The sequence below is a fragment of the Balaenoptera musculus genome, chromosome 9 (genome assembly GCF_009873245.2).
Source record: "Balaenoptera musculus isolate JJ_BM4_2016_0621 chromosome 9, mBalMus1.pri.v3, whole genome shotgun sequence".
Taxonomy (NCBI): Eukaryota; Metazoa; Chordata; class Mammalia; order Artiodactyla; family Balaenopteridae; genus Balaenoptera; species Balaenoptera musculus.
In genome coordinates this window covers 6,525,689-6,538,915 of record NC_045793.1, presented here as the reverse complement: position 1 = coordinate 6,538,915, position 13,227 = coordinate 6,525,689, and the positions used below count along the sequence as shown (strand labels likewise).

Sequence of the window (13,227 nt, the reverse complement as noted above, 5' to 3'; positions counted from 1 at the left end):
TTCAGGGCTGGTTGAGTCGGTGGCTCGGGTTGATTCCATCATTCTGCTTGGCTTCAACCTCAGGTCGGTAGCCACATGGCTGCTGTCATTCCAAGCATTACACTCAGATCCAACAATGCTCAGAGGAGGAAGAGACTGACTCTCTATGGGGGTCTCTCCTGGGCAAGGAGAAACCTTCTGGCCCCACCTCTGCAGACTTTTTCTCACTTCCCATTGGCCTGAATTGGGTCTCAGGCCTATGCCTGAGCTGCCCACTACAAAGAAAATGAAACTGTATATAGACCAGCCAGGCATCCCTCGAACTGAGCCATTGTCATCTTCTTCTGAGGCACATAGCTTCACCGAAGGGGTGGTGGAGGCATGAACCAAGCCAGGAATCTACAAGGAAGATGGGAGCTGCAGAGATGACAAACAATGACCTCTGCAGACCAAGAGAATTTATTTCTGAAATGAACAATGAATCCTTGAGGTGATACTTTAGAAAAGGCTCTGACAAACAGATGAGACAGAGAATTAAAGATGATACCAGATGATCAGCAGAATAAGAAGAAAAAGTAAGCTGCACCAAACAAGACAAACACAAAGCTCATCATGCACAACGATCCAGTTTTTGACTCGGAGGAGCACCTTGAAGGCACAGTGTCTCTGGGCCTCTTGCAGGTCTTGCTTTTGCTTTGCAACATGCGACCGCACCTTGGCCAGGTAGCGCACGTGACCTTCTCCGTGGGGGTCGCCCCCGCCCTGCTGGAGCCGCTGTGCATCAAAGAAGAGGTCGTTGCTGAGGTAGGCGCCCTGGTGCTCCCTCTCCAGCCCCTCGACCACGGCCATCAGCCCGGCCAGCTGCTCCCCCCGCTCGTCGCCGGAGGCCCGGTTGTTGAAGGCACAGTACCTCTGCCCGCACTCCCGGACCAGGCCCCTCAGCCTCAGGTTGTCTGTGTTGGCTACGTAGTCATGCAAGGATCCGTCCGCTAAGTCCTCCTTGTGGGTGAACAGGATGACCATGTGTCTCAGGGCTCTCGCCCCAAAGACCTCCTTCACCCTGGTCACGGCCACCACGTCCTGCTCTGTGAAGCGGCCCAGCTGGGTCACCAGCAGCAGCACGTGAGGCCCCGGGGCCGAGAGCAGGTAGCAGTCCCCGATGTTCTCGTACACCTCCTGGTCCTGGGCCCTCGCCTCAAAGATGGGGGGCGTGTCCACCACCAGGATGCTCCTCCCATTCCACGTGCCCGTGGCCCCCTGGCACTTCCTGGTCACCGACTGGGCCCCCAGCCTGGACTCAAACACTGGCTGGCCGAGGATGCTGTTCCCGGTGGCGCTTTTCCCGCCGCCTGTTTTGCCCGCCAGGATGATCCTCAACCAAAATGATCCTGGATTTAAGCTCTCTTCTCCTCCACCTGTCAGAGCACACAAAAAGTTAATGTGCCATTGCCATGGACTGAATGTGTCCCCCCCAAAATCATATGCTGAAACCCTAATCGTCAATGTGATGGTATCTGGAAGTTGGGTCTTTGGGAAGTGATGATGTCTAGATGAGGGCGTGAGGATGGAACTCCATGATGGAATTAGCATCCTTCTAAGAAAAGAAAGAGACTAGAACTCTCTTTCCACCAGATGAGGACACAGCAACCAGGAAGTGGGTTCTCCCCAGACACCAGATCTACCACACCTTGATCTTGGGCCTCCCAGCCTCCAGATCAGTGAGAAATAAATATTTGTTGATTACCACCCAGTCTGTGGTGTTTGTTTTAGCAGCCTGAACTGACAAGAAGAGTAATAAATGCCTTTTTAAGAGGAAGAGAACAAAAGATAAAAAGGAAAAGACCTAGAAGAAATAGCATCCCTGGATCAATAAGGCTATCACACTCTCTTTTCCCACCACAGGGCTGGGCTCAGAGTAAATATTCTTACTAGAGAATAAAGGGAAGTCATGCAGAGCTGGTGGAATAAATCATCCCAGCTGGCCAAAGTCTTTAGGATCCCTCCTTTTGGGATGCTGAATTTTTCCACCCTTTCCAGAACATTCTCCCTATTCAGTTCCCACCCTGAAGGCTTTCTGATGCTCAGAGCTTCCTATGACCACTAAATTAATTGTTAGTCGCATACTTTCAACTCCTCCCATCCCTGCCTGGCCTCTGTTTTACAAGATGGCAGGGTTTTATCTGAAGAAACTTACCCTCACTAAGGAGAGCATGACATCAAATAGCCTAATAAGTTCTATTTCTTGGGGGATATGCATTTTCTTTGTGTTGAGGTGACTCTAGTCTTGTACCTTTCACTACAGGTGGGAAGTTTGCTGACCCAATGCTGAGTTCATGGTCCCCAGGTGTTGTGCAGGGCTCCACAAGATCTTACCTTTGATGCAGGTGTCTTCTCCACCCTTCTGAAGCCCCTCCATTTTGTTCTAGATGGAAAACAGGCAGAGATTGTTCATACTGGAGTATACTGGAGTATACTGTTGCATACTGGATGCAACATCTGACACAAAACACCACATTTTATAGATGAGGAGATTGAAGGGAGAAAAAAACAACTACTGAAGGTCACACATAATTTAATGGATGAGCCGAGACTAAAACCCAGGGCTGCTGACCCTCAGCCATTCTTGGCACTAGACTGAGCTTCCTCACAAAGAGTATATAGACAGTCGCAACACAAGAGCACCGCATGTGGTTTCCCACCACCTGTATTTAGCTACTAACAGGATGCACTGAAAAAGTGCTGTCCACCCAGAAGACCAAATAAGGAAGTTGGTCATTTCCTGGCTTCCTGGCTCTCTGTCTTCAGGGTCTCAGTCCTGGCACCCAAACTCAAGATTGCCTGGCAAAGTTTTGCCTTGGGTGAACTCACAAAAGACGTTCTTCCCTAAGTTTCCAGGGTGATGGTGGTAGAGAGGGTCACGAATCATCCCAGTTTGCCCAGGACTGAGAGGATCCCCTGATCAAAGGAACTTCAGTGTTGAAACTGGGAGAGTCCCAGGCAAACCAGGACGAGTTGGTCACGCCAGGAGTAGGAGATTGTCATGACCCCAGGTGGGCAGTGGGGTGGAGCGTACATCGGTAAACAGAGGGAAGCCCTGATTTGTTAGGCTCAGACCAGCTGTTATGTTACCAAAGATCTATGCTTCCATATTCTCAGCTCAAATAGTCTTCGACCAGTAGCTACCTCAGGGGCATCTCTCTCCAGTCCACTCCCCTTCTTTCATTGTCCCCCATATGCCTTTTTCTTGATCTTTGTCTTTCTTCCTACTTCCTACTTCCTGTGCTCAGTGAGTGGGGCCACTCAGGCCCCACCCAAGGATGACTACTCAAGCTTCACTATTGGGAAAGAACTTCACGACCCTTCCCAAAACTACATCAGGACCTCGCTGTGTGCAAAGTTTTAGAGTATTTTCTAAGGCTCAAGGAGTTAATGCTAAAGAATGAATCTCTAATTGTGGAATTTCAGCACCTAGGACAGGTGAACCGAAAAAAAAATACTTTTTGGAAAAAGTAGATTTCCTCCACGCTCCTTGGGATCACACCATATAGGATGTTATCTAGCCTCTCCACCTCTGAAACTGGCCACAGTGATTACCTTTGAAGGAAAAATAATTTAATAAAATATAACTTGGGAATTATTTTAATTTGAATGTCAAAACTCAGCTTCTATCAGACAGTTTCCCGGTAATATCTTGCAATTCGTTCTAATGGTATTTTCAAGCCAAAAGAGAATTCTGCCTCAAGACTTCAAGTCTGAGTTTCCAGCCGGCCAGTCTGCCCTACAAGTTTTGGACCTACCAGCCCCCATAATTGCGTGAGCCAATCCTTCAAATAAATTTCTTCATACATACATCCTATTGGTTCTGTTTTTCTGGAGAAAACTGATACATTGATCCAGCTAATTCTCTCTGTTGAAATTTGGAGAAGGAGCAAACCTGAAAATAATTCTCATCTTTGGCTGAATCTTTTCAAGCACGAAGTCTATAGGGAGGATTTTTTTAAAGATGTGATTGCATAGCAGGTGGCAAATGGGGACACCGGTGATTTTTAGATATCAGCTTATTTTCTGTGCTGATGATCTTGAAACCAAGGTGCTCTTATACTTTTCTCATGTACTGCCCTTGGATCATCTTGAATGGTGGTCTCCAGAGAGGACCAGCAAGGGGGGGCTCCCAAGCATCTGAGGACACCAGGCTGGTACCAGGTAAGTGTCTAGATGAATGTTAAGGGGCAGAGAAGGTGATGCTGAAAGAGCTGCAGAAAGGGGAGCTGGAGTGGGGCTGGAGCTGATATGCCTGGACTCAGAGAAATCAGGTAACACTGTCCACGTCTTTTATATATGAGGATACAGAAGCCACCTGCACCCAGGACTGTGGGTTGAAGGGATATCCGAGAGAGATGGCAACCCCTTCACGGTGTCTCCCGGCCAATTGGGAGTGCAGGCAGGACCAGAATGTGCTGCCTGCGCTGTGTTCTGGGAGGGATATTCCCCTCTGGCTGCCCCTCAGACCCTCGGGAACGGGTCAAGCAGCGCTACTCACGTGATGTGTATGGCCAAGCGACTGGTAGCCAGCCATCTTGGAACAAGAATGAGAGGCTTAAATTGCTGCTCTCTCTGAGTCTAGTCTGAGCAGAAAGGGAAGTGAAAAAAGGGGCCCCTTCTCAAGAACCATCTTTCTCAATTATTTTTTGAGGATTTTTTTTCCCTCTCTAGTCCAAACGGCCACACCTCTGGCCAGAAGGCTGCCACCGGGTCCCAGCTGCACACCCTCCCCCGCTCTGTCCCCTGCAGATCCCTGTGCCCTTGTCGCCACATTAGTCCCCTCCCGACATCACCATCATCATGCTTCCTCCTGGCCATCCACCTAGCTCCCTTATTGTAGAGCCATCATCCTTCCATTCATTCATTTAAAATGTTACTAAATACCTGGCCTTGCTAGACACTTCTCTCCCTACACTTGGAGGACGGTTGGACCAGTTTAGAGAACAGCTCCTTCCAAAGACAGGGAAAGAAGGTGATTCCTTCTACCACCCTTGGGAAGCCCCACTTCCTGCAACATCTCCACTGGACAGGGCTGAAAGGAGCACGTGGGGACAGGAAAGGTAGAGGCACCCTTGGCAAAATTGTGAAATGGGCTGAAACTGGCCTGAAATGGGCCAAAACCCAGGCAGATTATCTTACTCTCATTTGCCAAAAGTATTCAGGATCTCCTCCCTACTGGCCCCACAAGAGAGGGTTGGAGAAGGTGACACGCTGATTAGGAATCATAAACAAGATGCCATGGTGAGACACTGTCGCTGTCAAAGGGTGCCAGGCAGGGTAATCTTCCAGGAATAACGCCCTCATAACTCCATTCTGGTCAATGAGCAGGTTAAATCATTTTTCAAAACAATAAATTGCATTTCTTTCTCAGAAATAAAGCACATGTTTTACCCGAGCAGATCACCTTGGGTCCTGTTCCTGAAATCTTTTTCCCTCTTGAAAACAGAAACTTGCCTTCAAGTTGAGTGGTGTATGCAACAGAAACAAGCAACAGACATCAAGTCAGATTAAAATCGCAAGGCAAGTTTTCAGCCCGTTCTTCAAAGGGCATCCTATGACTTCTGGGAGCAGGTTGCAGGGAGGAGGGTCAGACCATCCTCCCTCACCCAGCAACGTGCAGAGAACTCTATAGGTGCACCCAGATGTGGGTGCAGCAGCCACTAGGTGCATATGTGAATACACTTTTGCACAAATGTGAGAAATAAGCAAGCTAGTATCACCAAAGGGCTACTCTCTGAGCTCATTCTGTTCAAAATTTTAGGTTCTGAAAAATATAGTACTAGTAATATTTTCTGTTTGCAGTTATTTGGGGCTTTAGGGTATGCAATTCCTGACCCTAATAATTTAGGAATAATGAAACTGAGGCTTAGAAAGATCAAGTGTGCAGATCGACACAGATTACTACTGGGAGAACTGCAGTGAGAGGGAGAAGGAGAGGGAGGGAAGGGGAAAGAGAGAGGTAGAGAGATGAACAAGCCCTGTTACCTGGCAGGTCCTGGAAAGTTCTGCAAGTTCTCAGACAATCTTGCTGCAATCTTCCCTCCTCTCCCAGGCAACCTCTCTCATTGGCTTCTAGTCTCTTCACAAGAACATAAGAGCAGTGGCAGATGAAAAAACCTGGCCACCAATTCTATCTGCCAGAGAGAGAGAGAGAGAAAGACCCCGTCCCCCGGGGCAGGAAAAGGACAATGTGTGAGTTTCCTCACCAAGCCATCCCCAGAGAGTGACTCAAAAGCCCTCGGAGACGCCAGAGGAAGAAGGTTTTCTTTTTTGGTTTGGCTTGGTTTTGTTTTCTTTTTAATAACAGTTCCATTTCCTTCTCCCCACCGCATCTCTGTAAGGCTTTTGTGCAGAACAAAGTCTCTACCTGAGTTAGTCTGGAGACCCGGGGAAGCCAATGAACATCTGGGGCACAGCTGCATCCCAAACCAAGCATCCGCCGCCTTTCACTGGCCCACACTGGACAGACTCGCATCTCCCCACGCCCACCATTTACCTCTCCTGCATAAAGATAGCTTCTTATATGTAATTCCAGACGGCAGTGAAGGCTGAACTCAAGGCAGGCATCTTGCTTGAGACCTTCTATGGCTCTGGCCCCCCTTCTTGTTTCTCTGTCAAATGCCCTGCTCTCAAGTCACCCATGCTTTGACCTGAGGAGGAGACAAAGTTTGGTAGGTTTCTTCACCTAGGTGGACTTGCATTTCCACAGAAGCCAGGGCCACATCCGACCCCACCCATAGTGCAATTTAGGCAAAGTGACAGGCACTTAAGGGGGTAGGGGTGCCCTGGTGCCTCCCACTGCCCTGATTAATGTTCTTCCTCTGCTTCTGTGCAAAGGCCCTGCTGGGGGCCCCTGGGTTGTAGGGGCTGAAGCGCCTCTCTGGAGACATTCTTAGAGTGAAGGGGGCAGAGTTTGAACCATTACTTGCACATTTGGGTTCAGAACTGTAAGTTGGAGAAACAGCTATAATCAGGACATTGAGCTACAAGTAACTCTTGGTTCTTTGCTTAGAGAGGAGGGCATTTATAATGCAGATAACACCCACATTTCACATTTGCAATGAAAGCCATGCCTGACTTACAAAATATTCTCCCATATTGATACTGTCATTTTAACTTTTCAAACAATAATAGCTATTACACTGAATGAGGTGGATACATTCCCTCCTGCTGTAGAGGACAGAAAGGCATGCTTTTAACATACAGAAGACATTTTTTTCTCTTTGCTAGCTAGAAATCCCTCCGATATCTCATTTTACTTGGTGGGGGTGGGTAGGGGAAAGAAGGTTAAAAGATCAACTCCTCTAAAACAAAAATAACTCTTTGTGATAGACATTTATCAACTCTTAACTGGTTTATCATGAATACTTTTATGCATGAAGTCAACTTATTCAGTCATCTCAGCACATATTTTGTAAATACTTGGTACACAAGACATTGCTCAAAGGTATCAAATCCACACCTGCCTCGTGAGTTTTTCACGGTTGAGGTAAACCTGTCCTTTTACCTGTCTTAAGCTACTGAGGCTAATACTCACGAGCCCACACCATAGAGACTATGGATCCTGACCGGCTACTTTCTGTGCATTACAGAAAATGCAAATTAATCACTGAAAAAATCATCTTGGTTCTGTCTTCAGGCATCCTCAGCTACTACATAGGGTGAGACGAGATGCCTTCTACTGGGGACAATTGTATGCTTTTTCCTCTAAACAGCCTCTTCATATACTTAGCTGATTTCTTCTTTTAAATTATATGTATTTTTCTTGTTGATTCAAGAAAGGCCTTTATTTATTACTCAAGAAAGCAAAATACTACCTACTCTATATAACACCGGTTAACACTCCTTTTCTGCCCCTTTCCTTTCTTTATTTAGAGTTTTGTGGCTATTCAGGGTTCCTCTTTTTCCTTCCGTGTTAGCTCTTGGAATACTAGTGATGGTTCTTCAAACCATAAGTGCTTCTAATGGTTGGTGAAAGAAATACCAGCAATAAAAAAGGAGGGAAATTGTTCCTTTGCCCCTACAGCTACAGAGAAAAACAGCAAATATTATTCCTGCAACAGAGTCTGTGAGATATCTAGTCCTCGAAAACTGTAGCTCTGCCCTGTGAAAATAACCATTTGTCTCTCAAAACTTGTAGAATTATGGTTGTCTTATTTAATAATGTGTTTCCTGGGACTTCCCTGGTGGCGCAGTGGTTAAGAATCCACCTGCCAGTGCAGGGGACAGTTTGAGCCCCGGTCCAGGAAGATCCCACATACCGTGGAGCAACAAAGCCTGTGCGCCACAACTACTGAGCCTGCACTCTAGAGCCCGCAAGCCACAACTGCTGAGTCCATGCACCACAACTACTGAAGCCCGTGCACCCTAGAGCCTGTGCTCCGCAACAAGAGAAGCCACCACAACCAGAAGCCTGCGCACCGCAACGAAGAGCAGCCCCCTCTCACCGCAACTAGAGAAAGCCTGCGCACAGCAATGAAGACCCAACGCAGCCAAAAAATAAATAAGTAATAAATGTATTTAAAAAATAATGTGTTTCCTTATTGTGAGATGTAAATTGAAATCTAGTAATTCCTAACAAGTGTAAATACTCATAAGGTTTCTTGGACAGATCCAAAGGAGATCACTGATACTTCTTTCTTCTGCCATAGGCATGGAGGTAATAAAATAAAACAAAATAAAATAGTCAAAAAAAGTTTGAGACTTGTGTCTCTAATTTAAATTGACAATATGCTCAGTAAAAGAGAACTGTCAGTTGGTGTCAAATATCTTGCAGATACTACCCCCTGCTGTTTATCTCTTATGTTAGCTATGGTAAGTTTTTTTCTCAGTCTGGAAATTTTAACAAACATTTTCTTTATGGCTTCTATCATTGTTAGAAGGCCCTCCTTTCTCATCCCTTTATTTAAAAATATATTATTTAGGTCCACACAAAAATCTGCACATGAATATTTATAACAGCTTTATTCATGATCTCCAAAATTTGCAAGCAACCAAGATGTCCTTCAGTAGGCAAATGGATAAATAAACTGTGGTACATCCAGTCAATAGAATATTATTCAACATTGAAAAGAAATGAGGGGTTTCCCTGGTAGAGCAGTGGTTAAGAATCCACCTGCCAATACAGGGGACACGGGTTCAAGCCCTGTCCCGGGAAGATCCCACATGCCGTGGAGCAACTAAGCCTGTGAGCCACAACTACTGAGCCTCCGCTCTAGAGCTCGCATGCCACAACTACTGAGCCTGCGTGCCACAACTACTGAAGCCCACGTGCCTAGAGCCCGTGCTCTGCAACAAGAGAAGCCACCACAATGAGAAGCCTGCACACCACAACAAAGAGTAGCCCCTGCTCGCTGCAACCAGAGAAAGCCTGCACACAGCAACAAAGACCCAACGCAGACAAAAATAAAAATTAAAAATAAATAAATTAAAAATAAATAAAAAGAGAAGAAATGAGCTATGAAGCCATGAAAAGACATGGAGGAACCTTAAATGCATATTACTAAGTAAAAGATGCCATCTGAAAAGGCTACATACTGTATGATTCCAAGTCCGACATTCTAGAAAAGGCAAAACCGTGGGGACAGTAAAAGATCAGTGGTTCCAGGGTTTGGGGAGACGGATGAATAAGTGGAGCACAGAGTATTTTTAAGGCAGTGAAACTATTCTGTCTGATGTTATAATGGTGGATGCATTTCACTATATATTTGTCAACATCCATAGGCTAGACAACACCAAGAGGGAATCCTCATGTAAACTGTGGTCTTTAATTAAATAATAATGTATCAATATTGGCTCATCAACTGCAACAAATGTACCACACTAATGCAAAATATGAATTGGGGGGAACATAGCATTCATTTAATTCTTGCTTGTATATAAGCAAGAATTAAATGCTTATATCAGAAAAGAAGAAAGTTCTCAAAAAATCTATTTTTTCATCAACCTTAAGAAACTAGAAAAAGAACAGCAAAACAAACCCAAAAGCAAGCAAGAAGGTTGAAAAATGATAAAGATGAGAGTAGAAATCATGGAATTAAAAACAGAAAAAACAAAATGAACCCAAAAGCTGATTCTTTGAAAAGACCAGTTAATAAACATCTAAAAAATATTTTCCTGGACTTCCCTGGTGGTCCAGTGTTTAAGACCCACGCTTCCAATGCAGGGGGCACAGGTCCACCCCTGGTTCAGGGAACTAAGATCCCACATGCCATGTAGTGCAGCCAAAAAAAAAAAAATTATGTAAAAAATTTAAAAAATATATTTTCCAAGGGAAAAAGGGAGAAGACACAAACTACTAATATCACCAGTAAAAGAGGGGACATTACTACTGATCCTACAGATATTAAATAGCCATTAAGAAAATCCTGTGAACAACTCTATGCCCATCCATTTGACGCTTTAGGTGAAATAGTCTTTCAATTCCTGGAAAGACACAAACTACCAAAACTCACTCAAGAAGAAAAAGATAGCCTAAACAGAATAGAGAGCCCCAAAATGAACCCACACTTATATGGGCAATTAATCTGCACAAAGGAGACAAGAATATCAAATAGGGAAAAGCCAGCTTCTTCAATAAATGGTGTTGGGAAAACTGGACAGCTACATGCAAAAGAATCAAACTGGACTAGTTTCTCACACCGTATACAAAAATAAATTCAAAATGGATTAAAGACTTAAATCTAAGACCTGAAATCATAAAACTTCTAGAAGAAAACATAAGCAGTAAGCTCTTTGACATCCGTCTTAGTAATATTTTTTTGGATCTGTCTCCTCAGGCAAGGGAAACAAAAGCAAAAATAAACAAATGGGACTACATCAAACTAAAAAGCTTTGCACAGCAAAGGAAAATAAAAAGTAAAATGAAAAGGCTGCCTACTGAATGGGAGAAGATATTTGCAAATAATATATCCAAAAGGGGGTTAATATCCAAGATATACAAGGAACTCAAACAACTAACATCAAAAAAATAATTTGATTAAAAAATGGGCAGATGATCTGAATAGACATTTTTCCAAAGAAGACATACAGATGGCCAATAGGCACATGAAAAGATGCTCAGCATCACTAATCATCAGGGAAATGCATATCAAAACCACAATGAGATATCACATCTCACCTATCAGAATGGCTATTATCAAAAAGACAATAAATAACAAGTGTTGGCCAGGATGTGGAGAAAAGGAAACCCTCATGACTGTTGGTGGGAATGTAAATTGGTGCAGCTGCTATGGAAAACAGTATGGAGATGCCTCAAAAAATTAAAAATAGAACTACCATATGATCCAGCAATTCTACTCCTAAGTATTTATCTGAAGAAAACAAAAGCACTAATTAGAAAAGATATATGCACCCCTATGTTCATTGCAGCATTATTTACGATAGCCAAGATATGGAAGCAATCTAAGTGCCTATCAATAAATGAATGGATAAAGAAGATGTGAGTAATAACTAGACTTATAATGGTGATCATTTTGAAATGTATCAAAATAATTGAATCACTATGTTGTACAACAAGAACTAACGTAGTGTAGTAGGTCAATTATACTTCAAAAACAAACAAAAAAACGCATAGAAAAAGAGATCAGATTTGTGGTTACCAGATACAGCGGGTGGGAAAGGGGAAATTGGATGAAGGCTGTTAAAAGGTACAAACTTCCAGTTATAAGATAAATAAGTACTAGGGATGTCATGTACAACATGATAAATATAATGAACACTGCTGGATGTTATACATGAAAGTTGTAAGAGAGCAAACCCTAGGAGTTCTCAGCACAAGAAAAAATATTTTTTTCTATTTCTTTAATTTTGTATCTACATGAGATAATGGATAGTCACTAAACTTACTGTGGTAATCATTTCATGATGTATGTAAATAAAATCATTATGCTCTACACCTAAAACTTATACGGTGCTGTATGTCAATTATATCTCAATAAAACCGGAAGGTAAAAAATATATATATTGACAAAGGTTTATCAAAGTTTACAATTTTTCAATTTTTTTCCAAATGTTTTAGATATATCAGATTAAACAGATACCTTTCAGCCTCTCAGTAAAAGAATAAGAGATATAATATAGTCATTTGATAGGTCTTGGTAAAGCCTTTTTGGTATACTACCCAGATGTTGCAAAATCTAATGTCTCAAATGACTGGCTAATAACTCCTTTTGCAAGCCAAGCAGTTTACACTATTTTGTTTTCAACAAAAAAAGAAGGCAGATATATCCATTAATACACAATTTGAAATTAATGAGAGATCACTATGTGGTTTGGGGGCATTTGTCTTGGAAGGGGTTCAGAGAATTGAGCGGACTTGCCATTAAAAAAAATGGTTTTATTCTTATTATTTATTTATGTGAACAAGGTTTCTCTTGCCTGCACTGATTAAAACAAAAAATAGGAGTCCAATTGATCTGAACATTGTCTCATTCTAGCAGAGAATAATAGTCATGCATGCATACATAAAATAAATGGGAAAAAATCTCACTGATTCTGAGAGATGCACTTCCAAAGTAAAAAAGTTTATTAAGTTATTATTTTACAAATGTTGTGATATGTTTGTGTTGTTTTGATCAATTGTGTACTAATTATACTTAAATACAGAAGAGATGTTTTACTTAAAGTTTTACAGTCACAGAACTTTTTTCAATTTTCATATATATTTTTGTGGCAGAAATATATGCTAGGATGATCAAGATTTTTCCAGCATAAAAATCCATTATAATAAGATACAAGTCTGTGGAGGATTTAAATGGACAGTCAAGGAGAAAAAGGAACAAGTATAAAATTTCTATTATAAAAGAGCTTGTTCATGTATTTTTTAAATAGCTTATGGTTGGTATCCAACTTCTATGTTATTTATGTTATTTTTTTAAAGAAGTAGCAGTTTTGGGGCTTCCCTGGCGGTGCAGTGGTTAAGAATCCGCCTGCCAATGCAGAGGACACAAGTTCGATCCCTGGTCCGGGGAGATCCCACATGCAGCAGAGCAACTAAGCCCCTGCGCCACAACTACTGAGCCTGCGCTCTAGAGCCGGCGAGCCACAACTACTGAGCCCGCGTGCAACAACTACTGAAGCCCACGTGCCTATAGCTGGGGCTCTGCAGCAAGAGAAGACACTGCAATGAGAAGCCCGTGCACCGCAACGAAGAGTAGCCCCTGTTTGCCGCAACTAGAGAAAGCCAACGCACAGCAACAAAGACCC

The 13,227-nt window shown here is 43.3% G+C and overlaps 1 protein-coding gene across 2 annotated transcripts; it reads right to left on the bottom strand.

Annotated features, from left to right (window-relative positions):
* On the bottom strand, positions 1-6,228 carry LOC118900923 (GTPase IMAP family member 5-like). 2 transcript variants are annotated; one of them, XM_036863798.1, is made up of 3 exons: positions 6,007-6,228; positions 2,353-2,401; positions 1-1,394 (listed from the first exon to the last, which is right to left on the bottom strand). In XM_036863798.1, exons 2-3 carry the CDS (start codon positions 2,393-2,395, stop codon positions 514-516), a joined length of 924 nt encoding a protein of 307 aa, XP_036719693.1. In that variant the 5' UTR covers positions 2,396-2,401; positions 6,007-6,228; the 3' UTR covers positions 1-513. The 2 variants fall into 2 exon arrangements, with proteins under 2 accessions (XP_036719693.1, XP_036719694.1); XM_036863799.1 differs by lacking the exon at positions 6,007-6,228 and adding an exon at positions 5,413-5,477.
* Between the last annotated feature and the right edge of the window lie 6,999 nt (positions 6,229-13,227).

Coding starts and splice junctions, on each gene's coding strand:
- LOC118900923 (XM_036863798.1), bottom strand. CDS start 2,395: ATGGAGGGGCTTCAGAAGGGTGGAGAAGACACCTGCATCAAAG. Junction 1,395..2,352: donor AGAAGACACCTGCATCAAAG/GTAAGATCTTGT, acceptor GTGCTCTGACAG/GTGGAGGAGAAGAGAGCTTA.